The 22859-nt window shown below is 38.7% G+C and overlaps 2 protein-coding genes and 1 long non-coding RNA gene across 8 annotated transcripts; 1 reads left to right on the top strand and 2 right to left on the bottom strand.

Moving 5' to 3' along the window:
* Positions 1–112: 112 nt before the first annotated feature.
* Positions 113–9122, bottom strand: psmb2 (proteasome 20S subunit beta 2). Its single transcript, XM_065290314.1, has 6 exons — positions 8909–9122; positions 8113–8235; positions 7634–7704; positions 3272–3434; positions 3136–3185; positions 113–306 (listed from the first exon to the last, which is right to left on the bottom strand). Exons 1-6 carry the CDS (start codon positions 8997–8999, stop codon positions 205–207), a joined length of 600 nt encoding a protein of 199 aa, XP_065146386.1. The 5' UTR covers positions 9000–9122; the 3' UTR covers positions 113–204.
* A 4150-nt stretch (positions 9123–13272) lies between these two features.
* LOC135779515 (uncharacterized) lies at positions 13273–16649 on the top strand. 5 transcript variants are annotated; one of them, XR_010544818.2, is made up of 6 exons: positions 13273–14405; positions 14723–14788; positions 14880–14926; positions 15077–15127; positions 15462–15529; positions 15657–16649. It is a non-coding gene; the product is annotated as an uncharacterized lncRNA (long non-coding RNA). The 5 variants fall into 5 exon arrangements; XR_010544819.2 differs by having other exon boundaries at positions 14863–14926; XR_010544815.2 differs by having other exon boundaries at positions 14704–14788.
* Positions 16650–18985: 2336 nt separating this feature from the next.
* Positions 18986–21442, bottom strand: LOC135772307 (uncharacterized). 2 transcript variants are annotated; one of them, XM_065282271.1, is made up of 2 exons: positions 21139–21278; positions 18986–20343 (listed from the first exon to the last, which is right to left on the bottom strand). In XM_065282271.1, exons 1-2 carry the CDS (start codon positions 21141–21143, stop codon positions 19371–19373), a joined length of 978 nt encoding a protein of 325 aa, XP_065138343.1. In that variant the 5' UTR covers positions 21144–21278; the 3' UTR covers positions 18986–19370. The 2 variants fall into 2 exon arrangements, with proteins under 2 accessions (XP_065138343.1, XP_065138345.1); XM_065282273.1 differs by having other exon boundaries at positions 18988–20343; positions 21278–21442.
* Between the last annotated feature and the right edge of the window lie 1417 nt (positions 21443–22859).

Raw genomic sequence — 22859 nt, 5'->3', positions numbered from 1 at the left:
CTTTACTCCTTTACACCTTTCTGTGTGCTTAAACCTACAAAGTGATTTAACTCGAATGAATTTGAACTACGAAAATTTACGAAAATAATCACCACACAGCAAAACAACAGTATATCTAACAGGGGTAGATGTTTTATTAGAGCACAGATGATTTACATTTGCAGTATAAAAGAGTGTGACTAGAGGGGGAATAGCAGTAGTTGCTCATTTGGGGCCTACAGAAATCTTCTCCATGTCGTGGATGCCGTCCTTGTCAATCAAACGGACGGTGAATGAAGGCAGGTTCAAGATGAAACGTTTGTTGAGCTGTCGGAGAAAAAGAACAACGAAACGGTTATATAAGGTTACACGCATACAAGTAAAATTATGCTTGGATATCATATTAAATATCAAATAAAAATTGATATAATTATTGCCTGCTTGCTTTGTCTTTGATATCATTATTATTTATGAATGTGGTTACCTGTGGCTATGATTGGTTAAAAAAGCTAATGCTTTTGGTTTAATACACTTAATATAGTGCTTAAGAAGGCATAAACCATATAGGCCTTTGGCCGGTTGCATAAACATAGCCATGACGTTAAGACTGCGTCTTAAAGGAATAGTCTACCCTTTTTCCATATTAAACTATGTTATTACCTCAACTTAGACGAATTAATACATATCTATCTTTTTTCAATGCGTGCACTGTACAGCGCGTCGTGAATGTGTTAGCATTTAGCCTAGCCCCATTCATTCCTATGGTACCAAACAGGGAAGCCACCAAACACTTCCATGTTTTCCCTATTTAAAGACTGTTACATGAGGAGTTATACCAGTAAGTATGGTGCCACAAAATAAAACTTTTTTTTGGTACCATAGGAATGAATGGGTCTAGGCTAAATGCTAACACACTCACAACGCGCTGTACAGTGCACGAATTGAAAAAAGATAGGTATGTATTAATTCGTCTAGGTTGAGGTAATAACATAGTTTAATATGGCAAATGGGTAGACTATTCCTTTAAGTATGAGTCTGCCTAACTAGCAATTAGGGCTAATCAGTCTTATTATTTGAATTTAAATTAGACCAATCTACCTTTCAAATGTAACATACTTAAAACAGTTATGATCAGTCTTGAAGAAAAAAATTCATGACTAACTTTCAAAACTAGTCTTAAAGGTTTGTGCAACCGGCCACAGGTTTCACGGACAAGGCGAAACTTACATTACTGGTGTGCATCCTAAACAATTGTAGTGATTTCTTTTAATTTATGTCTGTACAAGTTGTTTTCATTTAAAGGGATAGTTCACCCTAAAATAAAAATTCTGTCATCATTTACAGATGCTCATGTTGTTGTAAACCCGTTTCAGTTTCCTTTTTCTGTTGAACACAAAAGAAAATATTTTGATAAATGATGGTAAGCACACAGTTGACAGTACCCATTGACTCCCATAGTATTTGTTTTCTTACTATGGTCAATGGGTACTGTCAATTGTGTGCTTAGTTGCCATCATTTATCAAAATATCTTCTTTTGTGTTCAAAAGAATAAAGAAAGTCATACAACATGTGGGTGAGTAAATGATGACACAATTTTCATTTGGGGTGAACTGTCCCTTTAAGGCAGCTCAAACCTGCATTTTAGACTGGGACTAACCGAGCCATATTAATTTACATCAGGTCCTAAAATGCTAATGCACAGATTTAAGATTCATCTAATTTTCATATAATACAACATTTTATCATTTAAAAGGGGACTTTTTTAAGATATCAATTAAATCTTTGTTGTCCCCAGAGTACATATGTGAAGTTCTAGCTCAAAACACCATATGGATAATTTATTATAGCATGTTAAAATTGCCACTTTGTAGGTGTGAGCAAAAATGTGTCGTTTTTGGGTGTATCCTTTAAAATGCAAATGAGCTGATCTCTGCACTAAATGGCAGCGCTGTGGTTGGCTAGTGCAAAATAAGGGGCGGTTTTATCCCCTTCTGACATCACAAGAGGAGCCAGATTGCAATGACCTATTTTTTCACATGCAGAGAATGTTTAACAAAACTAAGTTACTGGGTTGATCTTTTTCACATTTTCTAGGTTGATAGAAGCACTAGGACACAAATATAGCACTTAAACATGGAAAAAGTAAGATTTGCATGATATGTCCCCTTTAATAATAATGACACCCCTCTGCTGACAACTATTAACATGTCAAAGACTTTTAAACATGTGAGCAAGTTTAAAGCTCCTAAAGTGGCTCAATGGGTAAATAAATGCCCATAAATGCATCTTCCAAATGCATAAATGCAAATGTACTGTAAAGGCCTGAGTATAATTTAATATTTACTTCATTTTATGGGTCATGTTACCTTGCAAAAACTAACGGTACATTCACACGGGCCGTAAGCGTTAACACTTGACGGCAGGCTTGTCTGAATCGTGGCCAACAGCCGATCACAGTGGTCAACACATGCTCTAATCTTCAATAAACATAAATGGCTGGTTCTGGCTAGGTTATTTGCATAAGGTGATCTGATTGGCTGACGCACACATTGCCACGTGAAAAGTTTAGAAATGTTTAACTTCTGCCGCAAGCAACGGCAGTGACGCGGCACCGACGGATCCACAATTCAGTTCGGCAACACACGACGTCACCCATTAAAAGTGAATGGGAAGCGCTAACGCTTACGCCCCGTATGAACATACCAGTCTGGCTTGAAATGTGATTTACATTGCTCTCCAAGTAAGCAAGTCTGCGGGGACATGTACACCAATGAGTTTACAATGCGGTCGGTGTATGTTTTCAATGGTTTCCAATGGATGCGCCACCCTTTTTAAAAATGCCAGCAGCAGGCATTTTTCATAAGCGCCCAGAGTTGAAAAATGAACGCTCAGCTCGACAATGTCATGTCCAATCACAGTGGAGAGGGGGCAGAATAAATACCACAACAACCAACCGGCACATCATACAATGACTGACAAACAGAACAGAAGTATCACAGCAACCAAAGCGCCCAGCTGAAAAACGCTGGCAAGCGCCCACAGTTGGCATCTGCTTGGCATTTTCAGCTGCGTTTAAACACTTTGGTGTACACCTCCCCACCAATGGACTAAACTACATGGATGAACAGACCAGCACACAGAGAACACAGTCTTACCTCTTCAACACATTTTTTCAGCAGATCTACAGCCTCTTCACGAGTCAGATCTGTAGTAAAAAAAAAAAGAGATTCATTAGGAGCAAACAATGTTTAATAAAAAAATACTACCCTTTCTCATGTGTATGAGACTCACCTGGCCTGTAGTATCGGTCCATGATGGAGAGGGTGAGGAAAGCACCATATCCATGTGCAGCAAAAGGGGCTTTGGCAAGTGCAGACAGGTAGTCCATGTAGTACAGACCTGGACCATCAGTTTCATCATATCCTGCCAACAGCAGGTTTACATGATATGGAGTCTAAAAAGAGAGAGAAAGACTGTTGAGTTTAACCCCTTAAATTTCAATGTGTAACCCTCTGTGAAATAAAGGGTAAAAGGTTTCTAAACTATTTATGATAGTTGGGGCAATCACTGATTTTAGATTAACTTCAAAGATTTTATGCAGAAAAATATAAATTACAAAAAATGACTTTAGCTGGGTTCTAACAGACAGGGTCACATTTATTCAATGCATCAAATAAATAACGGACCGTTTATGGTCAACCGGACATAATAAACCCAGAATGGACTCCGAAGAGTTAAATTTGGCATAGGCTGTACATTGTTATCACCTTAAAAAACCAGAATGGAAAAGAAACACCGTTTTACGCTAACTCAGCCGCCTCTAATACAGTAAACGCAATCGTAATTTAAAACACCTACAATAATATCAAACTTTTACATTTGCAAAGTGGAAGCATTAGAGAGAGAAAGAGAGAGAGGAAAGCACAGGGAGGGGTGTGAAAGAGCCGAGAAAGTGGAGCGAAGGGGAGGGAGGGGAGTGTGGAGCGGTCTGGGGGGGGGGGTCGCTGGTGTCACCAGCAGTGTGACATCTGCAGGAAGACGGCACCCCTGCTGCCGCGAGCACCTACCCACCTCCTCTCTCCTCCCTCCATCTCCCGCCCTCACCCTGATGCCCTGGAGCAGTGCCAGCTCTCATTAAAACTTCTTTTAGTCCTCTTCCTCCTATCTCGCTCTCACGCTCTCTTTTCCTTACGAAACTCTGTTAAGCTATAACTACTTTGACTTTCCCGTACGCTTTCTGTCTGCATGGCGCTCATATGCTGAGATTTTGATTCACACTGTGCAAATGCCTAAACATTTTTTGCTGTTGGGTTATTTTTCCATGTTTTCCAATACTTCTCCCAAAATAAAGAGCAATTTTAAGTAAATTATTTAGGGGTGGAGTTCCCAAAAAACTGGTGTTTCACATTGTTCTGTTTGGTTGGGCGGTCCATTGTGCTATTTCTGGTTTAACCAATGAGGTGAATTAATGGGAAAAAGTGAATCTGAGTCATATCTAGAAACTAAAATATCATGGAAATTTGGGAGGCTTTTGCATGCACAACTACTTTCATTTCATTCAAAAATATAAATTCATGTTAAAGGAAAAAACACAGTTTTTCAATATTTTACTATGTTTACCTCAACTTAGATGATTTAATACATGCCTATCTGTTTTCAATTCACGCACTTTAAATCTGTGTACAGTGCTTCTTGAATGTGTTAGCATTTAGCCTAGCCCCATTCATTCCTATGGCTCCAAACAAAAGTTTTATTTTGTGCCACCATACTTACTCGTGTAACTACTCATGTGACAGTCTTTAAATAGGAAAAACATGGAAGTGTTTGGTGGCTTCTAAATTCATCTCTGTTTGGATCCTAAGGAATGAATGGGGCTAGGCTAAATGCTAACACATTCACAACATGCTGTACAAAGGTTAAAAGTGCATGCACTGAAAAAAGATAGGTGTGTATTCATTTGTCTAAGTTGAGGTAAGAACATTGTAAAATATTGTAAAACGGTGGTGTTTTCCTTTAAGGGTTTGATCACAGGGAACGCACATACGAAAATGTTACACCTTGAATGCACTGTAAGTCGCTTTGGATAAAAGCGTCTTCCAAATGCTTAAATGTAAAATAAAGGAATAATAAAGGCACACACTGCAGTTTCACAAACAGCAGTGAATCTATAACACAAGGTCCAGTTCCTTTTCAGAAACCAGAAAATCTTTTCCAGAGATTTTAATCTGATCTGGACCGCCCCCCTGCTCACCGTGGGTCTCCAGGGGACCTTTGGGTGAGTAAACACCCCCTAGAGACGCTCACCTAAGCAATATGGTTCACTCCCAGCAGTGTGGTTTGGATGAACGGGGTCTCGTTGAAAGACAAGATTTGAGTTTGTATAAAATTCCCCTGAGCATCATCTATCCGTATAAACTTAACACCTGTTTCGTGAATTCTCCGCCTGCCTTGTGAACTAGCGCATCAACACAACAGCCTCTCATCATCGGTGTCCTAGTGTTAAAGATGGGCAGTAAACAAAAGCTCTGTCTGATGAGTATGAAGATTGATAACAGTACTGTATCATTCATTCTCCTCATCTCTTGGTCTCACGCTTTCATCTTCTGTTGCTGTGTTCCCCATCTCTTGCCTACCGCCCCAGGATACGTTCTGCTCTTTGGCATCTCTGCCCGATCTGCCGTATTAATTGTTCATCTGTAGCGGAACAGGGGAATGCCTTGCAATATGGCACCAGTAATTATTTGTGCCAGTGTGTTTGGAGAGAACGAGGGCCAATAATATTTCATGCGAGCCAATAAAAGCAAACTGTTGCTGGACTGTTCTGCGCAAAGCTTGAGGGGAAGTTGGATGAGAGCGTGATTTCAAAACAAAAGCATGATACATAAAACAAGCACAGAAACGGAGATTCGGCTGTAAAGAGCCGGTTTAAACTCCCATTTGTTGATCTCCATCATGAATAAACTGTGGTGTGCAAGTTAACCACCTTTGCCTTTTCTTTCTTGAAAGATCCACCTAAGGAGCTTTTAAACTCCAGGGAAGCCCCTAAGGCCCAGTTGTTTTTTTAGAAACATGTTCCTTTAAGCGTGCATGACATCTATCTCATTTAAACATCCCAAAGGGTTTAAGCACAGATGACAAATGGGTCTAGGTACTAAATTAAATAATATCAAATATTAAAAAAAAGATAATAAAACCATTCTATATGCAGCATTCTATTAGTCAAATATTAAATGCTTCAAAGCAAATAAATAGTGAAATGGACAAATGTGTGACCCTGTCTGTGAAATCCAGGCTTAAGTCTCATAATCTATTATGAGATTAAGGGCATTAAAGTTTGATTTCAATCACAATTGTTGACGTGGCCTTACTCAGTTACTTAAAGGTTATATTTTCACAGAATGTAATTTATATTATAAAGGATGATTTTATGTAGAAAGAGTAAATCACATAAAAATGACAGTGGTCACAGACACTTTTAGTCTTGGTCTGTGATATAGTAGCACATAAGAAAGACAGAGTATGCGCCAAGGTGAGCTAAACGCACGCGGACCTACAAACTTGTAGCACTTCCTCGGCCCCGTGAGACCACCCCTCCCACCCTGACCTCCCTTCGGCTTGCTCTAATTGTTTTTTGTAATCATTTTCCCCACTCTGCTATTGTGACAGGAGGCAGTTACACTCTTCCTAACAAATTAACGCACACACTAGCAGACAAAAGAGCCTGGATGGCAACAAGCCCATTTTTGCACAGATGGGTGCGCTGTACGTTGCCCTCAGTTTAACACACAAACACGCACATTTGGAGAAATACTCAAAAAGGGAGGAGGTGGCACAGGTGTCGGCGACCTCGGAGACACTGATATCACCATTAGACATTCAACACATATTGGCATCAGTATCTATGCCTATTTTAAACAGGTTACTGTGATATACACTTTGCTGTCTACATACTGTTACATTAACCCCTTAAAATTCCTGAAAAAGGCTAAAAACATTATTTGTTGTATTTGATGAAATTTTCTGTCAAATTATGCAGTGTCCATCCCACGGTACACTGGAATTTGAAGGGGTTAAAAGGCAACAAAAAAGGAATGAGCATGAAGGTGTTAGGGTGTTCTTTCACTTGTGTTAACTAAAAATCTATACTTTTATGGGAAATCAACATATACATGGATTACTAACAGTTGTATTTGGGTATTAAATAAAAAAGGAGTAAGTATTTTAACACTGAGAAAATTACAGCAGCTTCAACAATACCACTTTTACAACGTTTTTTTGTGTAGATGTAGTAAAAAGGAAAACAATTCATTTGTGGTCTTGTCCTTTTTGACATAACTCAATATTTGATGCTATAATTATAAGCCCTGCCTATTAAAAAAAAATATTTTGTCTCTTTCTATACAGGTGGTAACTCTAATGAAAATCAAAAACTTTACAAACTAAAAGGGATTTGTATGGCACTTCTCATATTGCTTTCCTATGACAAATCAATTTGCTATTTTTCTATGCTTTTGTAAGTCGCTTTGAGTAAAAGCATCTGCTAAAAGCCTAAAAGTAAATGTAGGTTTTGTAGGTAGAGACTCATTTACTATTTATCTTGCAACCAAACTACCAAAACATTTAATCAATTGAACGCAAAGGTTCTAAACCCACCCGACTTCGTAGATACTCTGCCAAGTTTTTCCTTGTGAAGTTTGCAGCGGCCGATGGGCTGAGCTCATATCCTGATAAAAGGAAAAGCTTAAATCTGAATCAATTCATAGCATAACAGAAGCAATTGACATTTAGAGTACACATGCTATACCTTACTGTAGAAAAACTTTGCAGAAGTAAGACTGCATACTACATAAAATACAATCTTAAATTGTTTCATCAGCAAAGTGAAAGTTGTAAACAAATTCACAAGTTATTTTCAAGAATATTTTAATTTAAAGTATTAAATGAATATAAATGATGTTTAGGATAAAAAAAATATTCAGCATAGTCTATCATTCTATAGAGAAAATACTGACGTTGGGACCTACTCTCAAGATCACTTAAATATAAAAATACCACACATACCAGTAGTGTATTTTTTTTATTTCAATCAATAACATTTAGCTTTAGCAGAAACTACAAAAATGAATGCTTACCATTTCTCATTTTGTATAGCTGGACATTTTTCTGAATGTATTCTGCAAACTGTACTGTGTCACCAGCTTCACCCACACACAAGAGCAAGATCTTCTCACTGAGCTTGAACATCTTGTCATAATCTGTCAAACATACAAAACATGTCATCACAACATCACTATAACAGTATCTCATCTCACTGTACTAGCATTTCTTACTGTAAGTTACGTACTACACAGAATCCGTGTATCTTTAAAATTATTAGATGTCTTAAAAAGCAAGGCTAGGATGATGATAGATGAACACTAATTTGGTATTCACTGGCGTTTTACCAATCCTCTCTAATAATTTAACTCTGTTAAAAAGCTTATTATAAATAATAATGTAAATAAAAATGTAAGACTGTCGCATACTTTCACTTTCACATCTCAATCGCAAAGTCATCCAGTTGACACTCGCCGAGCAAAACATATTAAAACTGACGTGTTGCTCGCAGCAGAATTTACAACTTTATTAAAAAAATAAGAATTAATATGCTGAGAAGCCCTCCTTTCAAAATATCAATATGTAAATCAGTTCAACGCACAAACTCTGTTAGCACAGGGTAACGTTAGCTAACAATGCTCCACTAACAATTCACTACATATCTAAATTACTCTTAAGGAAACATATTTTGCACAAAACACGTAAATGTATAAACAACGAAATGTGTTCAATTATTGGTTGTCTATAACGTTTCTATAGGTTTGTTTATTTCATTGCTGACTGGCTGGCTAGCGAGATGCTAACGTGCAGCTACACATCTGCTAAACTCACCGTGTTTCATCTGGATTATACTGCTGGCTGCTACATTATCTGCTGCTACCAGAACAAAGTCGGGCCCTTGGATGCCGATTAAATACTCCATGATGTGAGTTAAAGGTAAAATAAATACACTGTGTCTTTACTTATAGGACCAGTATCGCAACTCACTCAGATATTACACAGCAAAAGCTGAATGGAGATCAACTGTGTCGCACTGTTTACACGTCATGAGCGAGCGCGTTCTCTAATGTCACGTGACACCAAGCGGTAAAATACTTGGCAAGCTGTCTGTTTATAATTATGTTTTACTAATAATCGTGTATTTAATATTGTGAATATTAATATTTTAAAAACTTTAATGGAAAAAATCTATTTTTTTAAACGGGGAAGGTCCTGTAAATGAAAACATATTGGAAAATATGCTGAAAAGTTAATGTGATTTTTTTATGGTTAATTTGGATAGATTTTGCCATTTTGGTTCAGTTCATGATGCTATTAATACTTTTAGACAACTCTTTATTTATTTGGAAATGTGTCTTTAGATTAAAATTGCAAACATCTAATTTAGTAGCCTATAAAAAATCCAAAATATTTAATGTTTTTCATATTTAACTTTATTTCATAAGATAAATTATTTCTTGTTTTGAATTTTTCATTTAAAAAGTGTTGTGTTTTTCCATAAGGCTACTTCAAAACTGACGTGCGTATAAATGTTTGATCAAGTTGCTGCAGCAGAACATCTATGGCCTCCAACCACTAAGACTGGACCATTAGGTTTGCTTCTTTGTCTCTTTTCTATACGGGAAAGTTTTCATAGCAGACAAAACACATCATAAGAGCAAATAAAAAATATTTTAGATGTAGGCTAAAATGAAGGTTTCTAAAGCAGTGGTCATGCTGTGTACGGTGCATCCATTAAAGGCCACACAACAAGGAAAACTTATAATAACCAAAACACAAAATTTGAATTAAGCAAAACATATTAAATGATACAATGTAGTGCTCTTGGTTTTATTTTTCTGATGTTTAATTACACAGAATTTATAATAAATTAATGTATAAAATGTCATTAAACTGGGGCCCCCTGGCACCATCTTAGGACCCCCAGTTTGAGAACCACTGTCCTAAAGTATTCTTTGTCAGGCTGAACCTTTAACATTCACAAAACCTTTAAAAGGTAGTTTTAAAAAGGTTCCACTTTTATTTTTAAGAGTTTATCTTTTGTTTCTGAGAGCTTGCACTCTTTAAACTGTTACAAAAAGTAGTCTCTAGCTGTCACTGGGACAGGAACCTTTAAAAACCCAAATGTGTACTGTTTAGGTACAGATATCTATATATGTACAGATAGTATGCCTGTTATTATTAAATCTTTAGGTACAAAGTTAGGCCTATGCCACCCAGTGACAGCCAGTGACCAATCTTTAACCATTTTTCCGACAGTGCACCGTGTCGTTCCTGAATGGTGCAAACATTTCTGCATTTGTTATTAAAATATTTTATATAAATTTTGTGATGTAAGTATTCTTTCTTCTCTTTTTTTATCTGTCTCTCTTTCAGTAGTTGTCACCGGTTCAGCCTGACTGCGTCGTTAGGACTCATCATTTGCATTCAGATTAATTATCTAATTACCGACAAATGTCCAGCGGCCACCCCGCACTCCAGCTCATCAGCTCTGCGCCTGTAATTATTTTAATCATTTACTTTCATCTGAAGTGTTCCTGCCATACTCCTGTGTTTAGAGGCCATTCTTAATTACCCTGCCAAGACACTCTTCCTCTCTTTTCATGTGAGGGAAAGGGGCAAAGAGCGAGGGGGAGATAGAGAGAGAGCCCGATGGGGACAAAATCCAGGAATCTTGACAGCATCATAAAAGCTCCAAGCTCTGCTGGTTGTTCACTCTGTTTCCCCCCATCAACTTCTCTCTCCCTCTCTCTTTCTCAGTGTCTCTGACTCCTCACCCCTCCACCAACCCACATCCAATTTTAACTATTTCTCTCTCCAGCTCGCACACTCTCTCTTTCCCTCTCTCGCCCCCCGCCACCCTCCTCACTTCCTCTAGTTCTCCCTTTATCGCAAGCACACACAGGAATCGCCTCCGGGACCCAGTGCTCTGACTACTAATACACTCACACACACACTGTGACATACATCATGCACCACGCACCCTGCGTATTATCTATTCGGAAAATCTATACACCTCTCTGTCTGCAGTCTCTCTTTATTTAGGCACCATCAGCCTGCTGCTCGGTTGCTTCTGGTTCGTGTCTGGTTGTTGTTGGCACAATTTCTGCCATCGCCGCTCTCTCTGTTGTGTCCTCTCAGCAATTGTGAGACACACTGCGCCGGTGAAAATATATGAGCTATAATTGGAGCCCCTGGCTGTTGTGGTTTATTCCAACTTTGGAAGTCTAGAGATTGCCGTGTTGGAAACATTGATGTTTCATGCGTTTCATTCTGCTAGAACTCATTAATGAGTGCGGAAAATTTGTTTTTAGTTTTAAGTTATGGGATTTTAAAAACACGAAAGGACTAAAAATAAAGGTTATTAAAGGGACACTCAACTTTTTTGAAAATATGACAATTTTTCAGCTCCCTAGAGTTAAACATTTGATTTTTACTGTTTTGAAATCCATTCAGCTGATCTCCGGGTCTGGCTGTACCACTTTTAGCATAGCTTAGCACAATCCATTGAATCTGATTAGACCATTAGCATTGCCCTAAAAAAATAACCAAAGATTTTCAATATTTTTCCTATTTAAAACTTGACTCTTCTGTAGTTACATCGTGTACTAAGACCGACGGAAAATAAAAGTTGAGATTTTCTAGGCCGATATGGCTAGAAACTATACTCTCAAACTGGGGTATTAATCAAGGACTTTGCTGCTGTAAGGTGTAGTGATACTGAAAATAGTCCCCTGCAATTAAAAGTAACCAAGGGGACTATTTTCAGGCAGTCAAGTTTTAAATGGGAAAAATATTGAAATTCTTTGGTTGTTTTTTAAGCGTGATGCTAATGGTCTAATCGGATTTAATGGATTGTGCTAAGCTATGCTAAAAGTGGTACAGCCAGACCTGGAGATCAGCTGAATGGATTCCAAAATGGTAAAAATCAAATGTTCAACTCTAGGGGAGCTGGAAAATGAGCATATTTTCAAAAAAAGTGGAGTGTTTCTTTAACAAAACCACTGTCACAAGTGTTCAAAGGGCTATTTCGAAGGAATAGCACAGTATCTGATTCATCCAGATAAAATTGGTCTGTTCATTTTGTTCTAATATGAGATCAATTCTTCAGCCAATAGACTTTGCAGAGAAAGAGCAGCGCTGAGTTTTCAGAGACGCATTGTTTCTGCCATGGCTCCAGAGGGAACCCATCTGAGTTTGGGGATTATGGACTCATAGCCCAAGGGTAGTTTGTTAAGAGTGGGCCATGTTTTGAACTCAGATTAAGAGTATACGTGGAGAATACAGGGTAGAGCAAATTAATAGTATTCATGGTTTTTGTGTGACCCCCAACTTCAATTATAGAAGGAGAAATCTTGAGTTTCCATTAATGCTACCTTGTGAACCTATCACATAGTGAATATTTCTATATTAATATGTGAAAATGTATTGTTGGTTATTTTGTTTGTAAAGCACTTTGAGTTGCATTTAATGTATAAATGTTTTTTAGAAATGGTTCAAGATCCTGTGTGCCCTATACATTCATCTCTTTTAACTCTTTTAACCTAACCCTAACTATCTAATCCAGATTTTAATACTACACTCTAAATAGTGCTGGGTAGAATGTAGCCTAAACAAAAGGCGCAACAGGGAAATATGATCAGAGCGCGCTGATGTCTTAAGTGCGTGTTTTACATTGTAATTTACGCATTTGCATTTTGAAGAAAGCGCAACGCACCGCTTTTTCGGTTTAATCTGCAATTTCACGGCGCTGAGAGCGGGTCGGCTTGAATTCATTGTTTCGGCCTGTCGTCGTTTAGCGGCGCTTTGCTTTTGTCAAGTGGCAGAGGGCGTCGATAGGACCTGTGCACGAGAGGGACCACTTCGTCTGAAGGGGTGAAAAAGAGCAAGCTAAATGAAAGTGACAGCCTCTGAAAAAATCCCTACCGGCAGCTGGGAGGATTTGACATGGCGAGCTCCCCCACCACCGTCGGCCCTGTGACCCCCGTGCCTGGCACACGCACCTGCCGCTCTGAGGCGCGCTCTAACCGGCGGAGAGATTATCGCGGGGCGTGGTGTGGTCGACCCGTCCTCAATGAAGTCCTGTGAAAACCCCCTTATGCGTGAAAGAGCCCCTATTCAAGCGCCTTTGTTCAACACATTTTTATGGGAAAACATTGGCCATTATGAGGTTTCGAGATTTACATGGCACTCCCCCAGATAGCAGACGGACTCGGCCCGAATGTGGCCTCATGATGGCACTGCTGGCGTGCTGCCGGCAACGGCATGCAACATGTCAGCCAAGTATGGGCCAGGTGTGGCAATGATGGCACTGGATCCATGATGGCAGATAAAATTTGGGCCAGTTGTGATTGGGAGGTATGTGGCCCAGATCAGTGTAGTGACTCTGGCCCAGATCAGTCTAGTGATTGTAAGCCACATTTAAAATACTGATTTATAATAAATAATTAGAAGAATTGAAGGATTTTCAGGCTATCTTAATCTTAATGTTAATTTAACCTTTATTAAGTAAAATAGTTTTGTATTAAAAGAAACTAATATATTTGGACAATAATGTTTGTCTACATTTCAATCACATAAACTTGCCTTCAGATCATGGGTCAAGATTATTTTGTTCAAATGACCCTGAACTTCCAAAAGTTTTTCTTTCTGAATTTAAAAGTTTCTATAACGTTGCTTTGAGAAGCACCATGGATCGTTTCTATTTAAACTTGCTTTTGCGCGATTTTCATTGTAGCAGGAGTTTATTCCTGCTGAAGATTTCTGACTTCAATGACTAAACTATCATTGTGTACAATCAGATGTTAGATACTGCAGAAATAAACGTTACTGTGCTGAAGATTTCTGACTTCAATGACTAAGTAAAACTATCATTGTGTACAATCAAATGTTAGATACTGCAGAAATAAACAAAATGTATTGTTAACCTTCGCGTTACGTTAAGGATGCGCAGTTTATTTATGAAGTGCAACAAGAACCTACACGCGGATGACATCAAAGTACTGCGAGAGCGACTCGAAAGATCATGGGCAGGATTCTGATTTCAAATCACTCTCGCGGTATTTTAACGTCATCCGTTTCTCCAGTTCCTACAACTCAGCATTACGTTGAACACCTTGTCAAAAATGATTGAGATGGCCAATCAAATCAAAAAAGGCGAGTGCCACTGGCCAATCACATAACAGAAGACGTGCTTTCCTGTTAACGGAAGCCGAGCGGCGGCCAATCAAATTAACCAATAGGCGGGGTTACCGTCGGGGTAGCAGTTACACCGCGTCAATCAATCATAACGGACACACAGATTTCAAAGGCAGCAGGATGAAAGATAGTAAGTACCTGAACTTAAATATTTAAACTTTTACAATCATAAAAATGTTTTTGTTTAAATGTCTTACAAACGTATAAAGTATTGCAAACGTTTACATGATTCATAACGTAATGTGTGACAATTAACGTTATATTGATATTAAATTAGCTGTTTTCTATCAGGTTAAGAATAACTGTGATCATATTATAATGAAGTAATCGAATTTGGTTATCTGGTCTTCCTGATGTTAGAACATTTATATAAAAAACATATTTAAAAATGTATTTCTGTAACGTTTAATTTCCTTTTTTGATGAAAGTGTGTCTGTGTTCATCAAGACATGAAGACTCTGGAGTGGGACAAGAGGAGGATGATGGGGTGTATATTCAAATAGACACATTAAGGTAAATTAAATATTGAGGCTCATGTTTGCATCTTTGTGTTTATTATCAAAAGATTGCTCTATATGGCTAAATAGTCACATTGTGATTTCAGTGAAAGCAGATAAATACAGAGGGCTGGACAGTGGTTTCATTCATTAGGTGAGTAAGAACTGACCATAGCCTAACATTACTTTAGTTACACGAATTGCATTGTTGAATACAAAGGAAAATGGTAAAAATACAAATATTTTGAATATATGGAATACTGTGAAATTATTTTCTGTTAATCATCTGCTGTGTTTGCTTCAGGTAAAGAGGTGGGACAAGGATGCTGACAGGACAGGAGGAGGTGACATTCAGGTTAGTGACAGTACATCAGGGCCACCATTTAATTTAATGTTAATTTAATTGCTTCCAAAATCAATACTTGACAAATCTTTAGAATTATATCTGCAAAGCTGAATTTCTCATAGGTGGATAAAGTATGACAGCAATTGTGAAGACCTTAGACGTGCAGTATATGGTTCTTCTCTCTTTCATTTATATTGATTTGACTAAATTTTCTTGTTAACTAATAATGGGGATATTCCTAATATAATATATTTTAAATACATGCTTAGAACATATCTCATTTGCTTTGTATCTAAATGAAAAGTACCTCTTTAAGGTCTAAGCTATGTTTCATTTTATTTAGACATTCAACGCAGCCATTTTCATCCAAAGCAACTTGAGGAAGAAAACAGAAGCAGTTCATCCTAAAAGGTTTATCTTCTAATTGTTTATCTAACTGTTTGTTTTAAAGTATACCATTATGCTTTTAATAACTTTATTATATGGCTTTTGCTTCATAACAATTATTGATTTGCATCTGTTTTCTTTTATATAACAGTGGGCTGCTGTAATGTTTACATCTATGGAAAGAGGAGCTGAGAAGAAAAGAGAGGCTGGAAAGCAGTACTTCTTGTTGAGGACAATCCTGAATAGGAACACTTTCTCATACACATAGATTATTATTAGTGCTTGATTGTTTGTTTCATTTTTATGAATTGTATTGTTTTAATTTTTCGTTTTATTTGAAATTACCTAAGTTACATTCATGCTAATACTTTAACTGGACCTTGTATCTTTGCTGGCTGGCTGGCTGTAGAGTTGGTTTCACATACACATGAAGTTTCTAATTAACTAACTTTTAAGTTCAGTTTGGTTTAAACTTGTATTTACCCATGGTAATTCATTTAAATTTCTATTCATGCTTATATATTAATTTCAATGAACTTCTGTATTTGTGTATAGCTGGCAATTTGGGCAAGCTACGTTTAACACACAAATGTAACTGTCACAAAGGTTTTTTTTATTATCAGTTTGTTCTAAACTTTTGTTTGTTTACTAAGGATGAAATTGCTTTGTAATTTAAGTTGTTGGTAGATTCATGCCAATAATGTATTTGAACAAACTAGTATTTTTGTTTATTGCTGGCAGTTTATACTAGAAGAGTTTTAACACATACAATGTTGTAGTGTTATTGACTTATGTGCTATTGATTAATAAAAAGGCAAACAATTTGAAAGTAATTTTTCGTGTGATTTATTTATTAATATAATTTGGGCAAGATTAGGCTGAGTTATGGCTCAGTTTTGGAAGTTCTGGTTAAATGCTGGTTTTAATATGGTTGACCTATGGCTGAGAACTGGTACCGATGTTATAACCTGTTCTGGCCCAGGTTTGGGCCAATTATGGGCTATTTTCTGTCAGAGACATGGGCCAGTTGTGGCCCATGTGTGGCCTTTGTCCGTAATTCAGAACTGGGCCACTGTAGGGCCGTCATTCTTCGTTGTATGTGGGCCGAGGAAAAACTGGTTGTGTGGGCCGGAGCTGGGCCGGAACAAAATTGCTATCTGGGCCATAGAGGGGTATAATCCTTTCAAGCAGCAAACGAATAAAAGTTTAAACCTGCTGTTTTCATATTTATTAGCTGGTTAAAGCAGACGAGCAGCTGATCCCTCTTCAACCAACAGGCCTTAGTTAGGTCTAACTATATATAGGCTAGATATGTCACTTCTCTTCACACCATAACGTAAGGAACCATCCCTCGGATATACTCAATAATAAATTAATAAAATACTTAATTGCTTTATTAAAGTTTATTTAAGGGGTCTATTTATCTATCCCCTTTTCCCGACAGATCTTTATCATGCACAGGCCCTTAGGGGGTCAACATTCCATTCGACTCTCTGCCACCCTTTCTCTGTCCAAGCTGATTGTTTCCACGCCAATGGACTGCTACAGGCTTCCTCACTGTCACAGTACATCACAAATATAAAAAGAACGAGGAGAGGGGTAAGAATGAGTTTAAAATCTCAAGTCTTTGAGGGCAGAGGTTCCTAACTTTGATACCTACTCACTTAATTATGACTGATATTGCCCCCTAGTGTTCACATATGTTTAATGCATCATGCATCTCGCTGTCGAAATAATTTTATCAGGGTGCGAAAATTTATTGAAAAGTATAGTCGTAATAGGCCTTTATCATTATTAAATAGAGTTTTTTTTAACAAAACAGAGGACTGAAAGAAGTTTTAAAAAAACCTTATTGCATGGTACGCAAATTTTATGGGATAAATACTACTGTTAAGTACCGTAATATGCATTGTACAGTATATGACAATATTTTTGTCATAGTTTTCACCCCAGCTGTGAACATTTCTACAATATAGGCTATCTTAGAAGTCTATATTCCATTGTGTTAAAAAGCACTAAATCAGCATCAAAAACACGTCTCCTACACACACACACACACACACACACACACACACACACACACCCCTCACCTGTCTCTCTTCGGGTGGAAAGGCGCGTGGCACGCTTGCACTGCTCACCGGTGCTGTGATTCGCGCCCAGCGGGGACCTTCTCACCCAGCGGTTTGTCCCACTGCCTACATTATACAGTGTGGCTTTTGCTTATTTTATTTTTTTTAATGCATTCTGAATAAAGACGCGTAGAGTTAAAAAAATAACAGTGCTGAACTTTAAAGAATTCACTTTCTTTTTCCCTTCCAGAATGTCCTCAATAGTACGCTCTTAAAAATGAAGGTGCTAAAGGGTGCTAAACAATTTTTGTTTACCCACAAAACATTTTTAGGTCAAAGGTTCTCAAAAACATAATTTCTTATCATTTTATAGTCTTTTTAGTCTGTAAAACCCTTTTCTCTCTTAATTTCCTTTACCAAGGCGTGTTAATGGTTCTTAGCCTACCCAAAGAACCTTTATTAGAGTATTTAAAACTTTGCCATATTAGAAGATGTTCATTATAAATTAGTTGATTGTTTTTATTGTATGTGTAGCCTACTTGATGTAATAAAGTTAATTTTGTAACTCTTAAAATTACCTGTGCTTGCAGCAATGCGTACTTGCGTATTTACGCAAATTAGCTTTAGTTACTTATTAAATTAGAAAAATGTCATCCCCTCATAACCTGCATGTTTCAGGCCTTTAAGGCTGGTTTATTCTGGTGCTTCTAGACTAAAACGCTTTCAAAGTCGTGTCGTTTTTTTTTAGGTCGCACATTTTAGTATGATAATGCCAAAGACCAAATCATTAAACATGTTAATTCTTCAATACATTCGCACAAGGGTGTGATAAAGTTAGTCAATGTATAAATTCGCGCAATTTGTGAGAAAACGACGGATTATCCTAGATTTCGTCCGGGGCTTTTGGCTGCGGAGTCTGACTGGACCCGCAGGCGGCTGCTCACCGGCCGGATTGAACCAGGTGCCCCGAGGCGCGCGCGGTCCAAATCCCTCAGGGACACAAACCAGGACAACTCTTAGCCTGAAGCAGCGCTTTGCGTGTGGATTATAGGGAAAACACTGGTATCTCCGTAAACACTCCAGCATACACAAGGCCAGACGCTCTCAGCCCGGGGCAACAAGATAGAGAGTCCATGCTATTTAGATTGACGCAGGCCACTTTGATTTTAAACTCGCACCCAACACTTTCAGTGTGATAAGTAGAAAGAATTAAACATTGTGTGGTTCTTAACAAAACCTTGCTTCTAAAGGTCAAATGGAGATCCTTGTACACTTAGTTATGTCAACACACTGTGCCTTACAGCAAAATAATACCCCTGTTATTAAATAAGATCAATACAATATTAAAAATAAATGTTCTTATGGTTCCAGAAAAACTAACAGCACAAAGACACAACACCCATTTTTAAACAGTCATATTTTTTATTCAACCATCCATCCATTCGTCATATATTGCTTATCCTTGTTTGGATTGCAGGGAGTGCTGGAGCATATATATAATATTTGTAGTATATCTTACATATATTTTGTCGGTAAAGCATGATAAATAAATACATATATATATTATTATTTAAACATATCAGGTTGGCATAAGTTTGGACACATCTGTAACCAATACAGTTACAACTGAGGTTCTAAAGGACTTTTAACCACATTCATGACAGCGATACAACTTTGAACATTGTGTAACATCAGGGCAACAGATGAGATGCTAAGATTACTTTTCACATGACAACGCATAGTCATTTGTTTCTAAATGTGCCATCAGTTGGTCTCATGACTTTTCTCAGTTTTAGTTACTGGGCCGCAGTTGCAGCACCCATTCGCAAAAGCTCCTTCCTATGTGTGAGAATGATATCAAAGCTGGACTGTAGGCGGTTCTGCTGCTCCTGTACCCGGTTTTGTAAGGTGCGAACCCAGCGGATAAGAGCCAGGCGACGATACATGGTCAGTTGCACCTGATGCTTCTCCATCTCCTGTGCTTTAAACCTTTCTCGATCCTGCAGCGTCCAAACGGCCTCCATAAGATCCGGCAGCTCGGAATCTGGATGAGTGTCCGAGTCTGACGGGGCATCTTCAAGTGGATCGGCACCCTCCGCGCTTTCTCTGTGCCGCTCTACTTTGTTATCTCTAAATCGGTCCTTTTCCTTTAAGGTGGTCGCATTGGAGCTTTGGTCCCAGATTGAATCGTGGGCCACTCCACCCGCTATGTCATTGCTCCCTGTGCTGAGTGGGGAAGAGCTTTCTGACCTGTAGCTAAATTCAAACTCTTCCTCGCTTTCAGCCCAGTCTATCTCTTCATCCTCCTCATCATCCAGTAGTTCTTCTGCTTTGTCAATCTCCACAAATTTCTGCTCCTTGTCATCATCTGTCACCCTCATCTCTTCATCCAATCTGCCCTCTTCTGCACCATCCGGTGGTACTCTGCCACCCATATCATCTCCACTTTCAATCTCAAGAAGAGGCTCCAAAGGGCTCCAGCAAGGCAAGCGAGATAGGGGAGAGAGGGTCCCAGACCCAAAATGGTTGGCAGTCAGGATCGAATCACGACCCGATAGACCCAGAGCTCGTGGACGCACCTGGTTGCGATTTTCATCTCCGATCACGGTGTCACTATCTTGACCCACAAAGTTGAAATTGCCATCTTTTTCACCTCTTTTTGGGGCGTTTGAAAACATACGCTGAGATGACAGGCCATGACCTCCAAAGATAGGGTTCATGGGTCGATCTTGTTCAAGCATTTTCAGTTTTGTTTGAGATTCACTTGCTCTAAAAAGGAGAAAGGCAAAAAAACGAATAAAGTTAGTGCATTGACCAAAGAGTCTTAATGCAAAGCAAAGTGGCACTGCATTATTATCATATTTTGGCAATGGATATAGCTTCTGACAAAACAGGAAAATGTTTAAAGGCCACCAACACGCAGTAAATAATATCTATGCCTGCAATACCTAGCTAATAACGGATGAAACAATGCATGAAATATTCAGTGGTGCAATTCCACTACTTGTTCTCCATTTCGGTGACATGAAATATTCAGATATCCTCTCACACATATAAGTCCACGTAATAACTTCGGGGGCCTGTCAATCTTGTGCGTGACAGGCGCTGCGCGGTCATGTGGTGCTGAAGAACAGCAACCAGCGATCCGGGGTCGCGCGCCTCAGGGAGAAATAATAATGACTGTGGACATAAAATCCGCAATTTCGCCTCAAGAATAGGACCAAAACTAACCTGAGCGGCTTTTCGTCGTATATAAAAAGCCTAACGTTGCTCAAATACAATCAGTGAACAGAAACATGTACGAAAAAGTAACCACGTTTTTCGCAAACTGATTAGCATTTGTATAAAGCTGGTGTTGTTATAATGAGACAACCTGCAAATCAAACGCATTTCGATGCTCGATTAAGCTGCCATGTTTTCCATATAGTCCGATTTACATACACCGGAAATTACAAATTTGTAGCCAAATGCCAACGCAAAGAAAATGATATTTATATTGATAAGATGAACGCTAAAACACCATAAAATGTGTCGTATTACGTAAGAGCGACGTTACAGTCTCACCCCATCTCGTGGCTCTTCTGCCTCGGCCGAGAAAGCAGCGATTACCCGCTCGTATAAACCTCTCTTCATTTTTATTTGGCTCTCGCATAAATTTCTGATTGACAATAACATCTTAGAATCAATTATCAGGTTGTCTTACGGTTTGTTGTCCGTTTTTCGTCCGCGAATAAGATACAGCGTCCTCCCTGTTTTTCCCTCCTCCGACTCTCTCCAGCGATGCTAATCCGATTGCTCCCCCTCCCATCCGCTCTCTTTCCCCGTACTTTTAACGGACCACTGGCCTCCCATGACTCACTTCCTAAACTGGGAAGAGACCATTAACTGGTTGGAAATAGTACAATATGTGGAAGCTTTTAAGGGATAAGAAAATAAATTATTTGGGACTTTTTTTGGAGTAGCCTACGTGATTGGTCAGTCGCGACATTCCGAGATCTGTTATTCCTGATAACGTACCGCTCATCCGGGTACTACTTCGCTTATGTTTAATGTATCATTCCGTTGTCTCTTTTCCGATGCCAGGTATAAATTGGTTATAAATAAGCTAATATATTTCAAATCAATATTTGGTATCTAATTATTTATTAATAAGCGGGATAACGTCACAAATAAATGCCTTACATATTGGCACGTATGCTGCTTTTAACTCATTCATAATTAGCATACAACCATCTTTCATTCTGTAAAGGGCCATCAGTTTTGTTATTGTAGCATTATGATGGCTTATCATGAGGTGTGTGACTGTTTTGGTGCTGGCACATCAGACAGACTTGGTAAATACATTCCCTCCATATCCCATGACAAGCAATTGCTGCAGACAGAGAACTCTGCTCCCCCCCCACCCCGCTGTCCAACAACATCCCCATTCAAGTGTCGCACCTTCAGGCTGTCTCTAGTCTCCCCCCCTTCCATCTCTCAATAATAGCCTTAACACATGAAAAATGCATCAAATAAAATGCTCGCCCGCGGCTTCGTCACATGGAAAATCATCTACATCAGGCAAACAATCCGCAGAATGAAGATGAGAGCAAGAGACAAGAGATGCTTGACAAAGTGCCCTCGTAAAATGAGCTTTAACACTCACTGAATCAGTTCTGCAATGCATTATCTGCAAAACACTGGGGGTTGGGAAAAAGATTATGTCCCTAAATATAAAAACAAGATGGACTGTGTCCATCATACCCATGATAAATTGCAGGAAGAACCTGCCAGTACCTAGGATGACCTTGCGTGAACATGTGCAGCTTGGAGTTATGACCCATTTCTCTCAGTTCAGTTGCATGTCTTCAATCCCAGCCAGCAGTTTGAGCAGGGACAGAGCCCAGAGGTACAAACCCCTGGCACTGTTGTCAAAAGTCACAACTCCGATTCACTACGGCAGCTACTGCAGACTCAACCAGTTGCCCAGGAGCGCTCCATGTACATGGACTACGCATTTTGGCAGCCACCATGAAATTCGTTTTTTTTATAGTTTAACAAGGTCAATTGTTTTCAGGAAAACATTTTTAAGAACATGGTTAATATGGAAAAGTCGCTTAGTGTGTAGCAAGAACTGAGTTTTCTTAAAATTGCAGTCAGAATAATCCAGAACTGCAATAATGTTAACATCTCTGTATTCTCTTGACAATTACAGGCAGTGCTTGTGTCCACCCTGGAGCAAGGTTGATCCATTTTACCAATCCTCCACAAAACAGAAAATTTAATGAGGAACCCCAGCTCTTCTC

Source organism: Paramisgurnus dabryanus, chromosome 19 (assembly GCF_030506205.2).
Source record: "Paramisgurnus dabryanus chromosome 19, PD_genome_1.1, whole genome shotgun sequence".
Classification (NCBI taxonomy): Eukaryota; Metazoa; Chordata; class Actinopteri; order Cypriniformes; family Cobitidae; genus Paramisgurnus; species Paramisgurnus dabryanus.
This window is presented reverse-complemented; position numbering and strand designations above follow the sequence as displayed.

Coding starts and splice junctions, on each gene's coding strand:
- psmb2 (XM_065290314.1), bottom strand. CDS start 8,999: ATGGAGTATTTAATCGGCATCCAAGGGCCCGACTTTGTTCTGGTAGCA. Junction 3,435..7,633: donor CAGAGTATCTACGAAGTCGG/GTGGGTTTAGAA, acceptor CTCTCTTTTTAG/ACTCCATATCATGTAAACCT. Junction 3,186..3,271: donor GGACCGATACTACAGGCCAG/GTGAGTCTCATA, acceptor TTTTTACTACAG/ATCTGACTCGTGAAGAGGCT.